The sequence below is a fragment of the Halyomorpha halys genome, unplaced genomic scaffold (genome assembly GCF_000696795.3).
Source record: "Halyomorpha halys isolate HHAL.00 unplaced genomic scaffold, Hhal_1.1 Scaffold786.1, whole genome shotgun sequence".
Classification (NCBI taxonomy): Eukaryota; Metazoa; Arthropoda; class Insecta; order Hemiptera; family Pentatomidae; genus Halyomorpha; species Halyomorpha halys.
The window spans coordinates 24,902-27,742 of record NW_027105723.1 but is presented as its reverse complement, the minus strand read 5'-3'; the positions used below and the strand labels follow the sequence as shown (position 1 = coordinate 27,742).

Sequence of the window (2,841 nt, the reverse complement as noted above, 5' to 3'; positions counted from 1 at the left end):
AGTTTAACAACATTCAAATGACCTTTATAGGATGCTTTCATTAGTGGTGTCTCTCCATGATTCTCCTTAGCTGATAGATTAGCCCCTCGGTCCAACAACTCTTTCACTATGCCGATGTGCCCTTCTCGTGCCGCTAGATGAAGGTAGGTCAATCCGTTACTATCCATTTCATCTAGTCTAGCTCCGTTGTCCAACAATGTTAATGCACACTCAGTACAGCCTCCTTCAGCCGCGTAGTGAAGCGCAGTCCGATTTTTTTTGCTCTTAAGAGTTGGATCTGCGCCATTTTGCAATAAATAAGTAACTAATATGTTTGAGTTTGTATTATTTGCACCGGCCATAAGAGCAGTGACACCTTCGTTATCTTTTACATCTATTCCTGCACCACGCTGAACTAGAACCTTTACAACCTCCAGAAACGCATGGGACGATGCAGTATGGAGAGCTGTTTCGCCTTTAGTTGTTGTAAAATTAATATTTGCACCCAACTCTAGTAGCATTCTAACAACAGATGCATCAGCAGCGAGATGTAAAGGCGCGAAGCCATCTATGTTTTGTATATTAAATTGCAGTCCACGACCTTCCAATACTTTGAGCATTTCAGTGGCATTGCTCGCGTGGACTATCAAGTGAGCTAATGTGTCATTTTTTTCGAATCTGAGATCTGTGGTGGTAGTATATTTCAATAGTAATCTGAGCATGTCAACATTAGCTGAAGCAATGGCTATCTTTAGAAGATCCTTTTTCAATTCGGAGCCCAAACTGGCATTAGGCTCCCTTCGCATTAATATCTCCACCCCCTGAACATTGCCCTCTTTAACCGCCAACACTAATGGGGTTTCACCGAAGCGGTTTTTTGTGTTGGGATCTAGTCCTGCCTCGAGTAAGGCCTGCAATGCTTCATTCTTGCCAGCAGCAGCCGCAATGTGAAGGTGAGTATTGCCTTTCAGGAAACGTTTCTCAAATTTAGCCCCCGCCGTTATCAGTTCCTTGATCGATGGAGCTTGATCCTTCTTAATGGCTTCTTCCAAAGGAGAGGCGCCAGCAGCGTTAAGGACTTCGAGATCTGCCTTCAGGAACCCGAGTGCAGCTATGGAGGACGTGCTGCCAGTCCTCACGGCCAAATGAACGAGGCTGCCCCCGGACTGAGTCAACCCGTTGACATTTCCTCCTTTCTTTGTTACCAAAATGATTTCACAGGGACTGTTGTCAGCCACAGCTTCCTCCAGTTCTTGTGCCCAATCGTCACTGCTTTCCTGAAAATAAAATACAGAGTTAGAAATAAGAAAGTATTAATCCTTATTTGATGATGTTAACATTAAATTTATAATACTCTATATACCAACAATTATTTAGACTCTATAATGCATTTCTGAAATCAAGAATTTTTTCAATTCAAAAGTAACATTATAAAGTTCAATTCAAACTTTGTTCCAATTCAATTATACCACTTTCAACATGAGGATTGTTTATTAGATTATATTTTCCAATGTGCATTCAAATTTCTGTTTATTCTTACTTCAAAAGTAATCGTCAAATTAGGAATTGGTTTTTTGGGTTTTCAAAGGTGCTGATTTTATATGTTAACTGGGAGTTTTGATCGCGCATGAGCGTTTCTTTTTACTTTTATAGTTTTCTTTAATATGAGGATACCGTATCGTGTTTTCGGATGTATTGATTGCGTTTTTAATCGGGTTTATGATTGCGCATTCACGTAACGTTGTATTCTTGATTTGTTAGTTAGCCGAAATATTAGGATCGTTACCTGTTTTTTATGAGACTTGGTTGTATTTCTTAAATAAATAATTAAATCATTTTTGCGCATTTTGATTTTTTTTCGTCATAAGTATCGTTTATTCAGTTTTCATAGATCTTGAAGCACGTACGTAATTTATTATCCATGTAGGAATCATCTTGAATATTAGAATCGTTATTTTAATTTTATAGCTCCTGATAGTATTTCTTGAATCTAAGTTTTAGCTAGGCTTCCACATTTCGATTTTTGGTATTTTTTTCAGTTTTCTACGACACGGCAATCGTTTATTAGGTTTTCGGTAGTCCTTAATCTTTTTTTTTATCAAATTTTCGATCGCGCAGGTGGATTTTGGATTATTAGTGCTATTGGATTTTTCTTCGAAACATGGGTCGTCTTTTAGGACTTTGAACCCTGTTCTAATTATAGTGGGAGGGGTAAAGTTTTCTACGTGGGACCGCTACAAAAATAAAAGTCGACCCCCAAAGTCTGATTCGAACCACTGCCACTGCAGTCAAGAGGCAGTTATTTTTTGGCTTTAACTCTCTTGGCTACAAATGGCCTACTTAATCGCATTTATGATCGCAAAGTTTTTTTTTTACTTTTTGGTTTATTTATTTTTCTTCATTTAGGGTACCATTTATTTTGTTTTCAAGTGTACCAATTCAGTTCTTTCTTATGGCGAATGCTCATTATGAATTAACGTAACAGTTGACTTTTTGTATGGTGTAAGAATTGTTTAGCAGGGTTCCGATGATGGTATTTCCAAATTTTCATACCGATTTTAATAGTACACGCACATTTCAGTAAATGTTTTTCGAAATATGGATAGTTTAATTGATTTTTATAAGTTGTTTTTATTAAATTGCCCTTTTAAATAACAATACAAAGTCGAATAAACATTACATTTGAATTTCCTATTGTAAAGTCTTATTGTCGAAATAAATTTTTTTTTGAATCAAATATTTATTCTGTTCGGAATATCACCTAGATGTTAAAAAAGAAATGTCAACTATACTAGTTATTTGGAATAGCAATATCGAAAATCTCAACGAATAAAAAACTTGAAATTAGAATACTTAAAAACC

The 2,841-nt window shown here is 36.5% G+C and overlaps 1 protein-coding gene across 1 annotated transcript in view; it reads right to left on the bottom strand.

Annotated features, from left to right (window-relative positions):
• LOC136797267 (ankyrin-3-like) overlaps positions 1-1,913 on the bottom strand; it is a 3,433-nt gene extending 1,520 nt beyond the window's left edge. The window contains exons 1-2 of the mRNA XM_067053354.1: positions 1,887-1,913; positions 23-1,256 (exon numbers count right to left, since the gene is read on the bottom strand). Of these exons, the coding sequence (XP_066909455.1) occupies positions 23-1,256; positions 1,887-1,913 (1,261 nt within the window). The remainder of the gene's footprint in view (positions 1-22; positions 1,257-1,886) is intronic.
• Between the last annotated feature and the right edge of the window lie 928 nt (positions 1,914-2,841).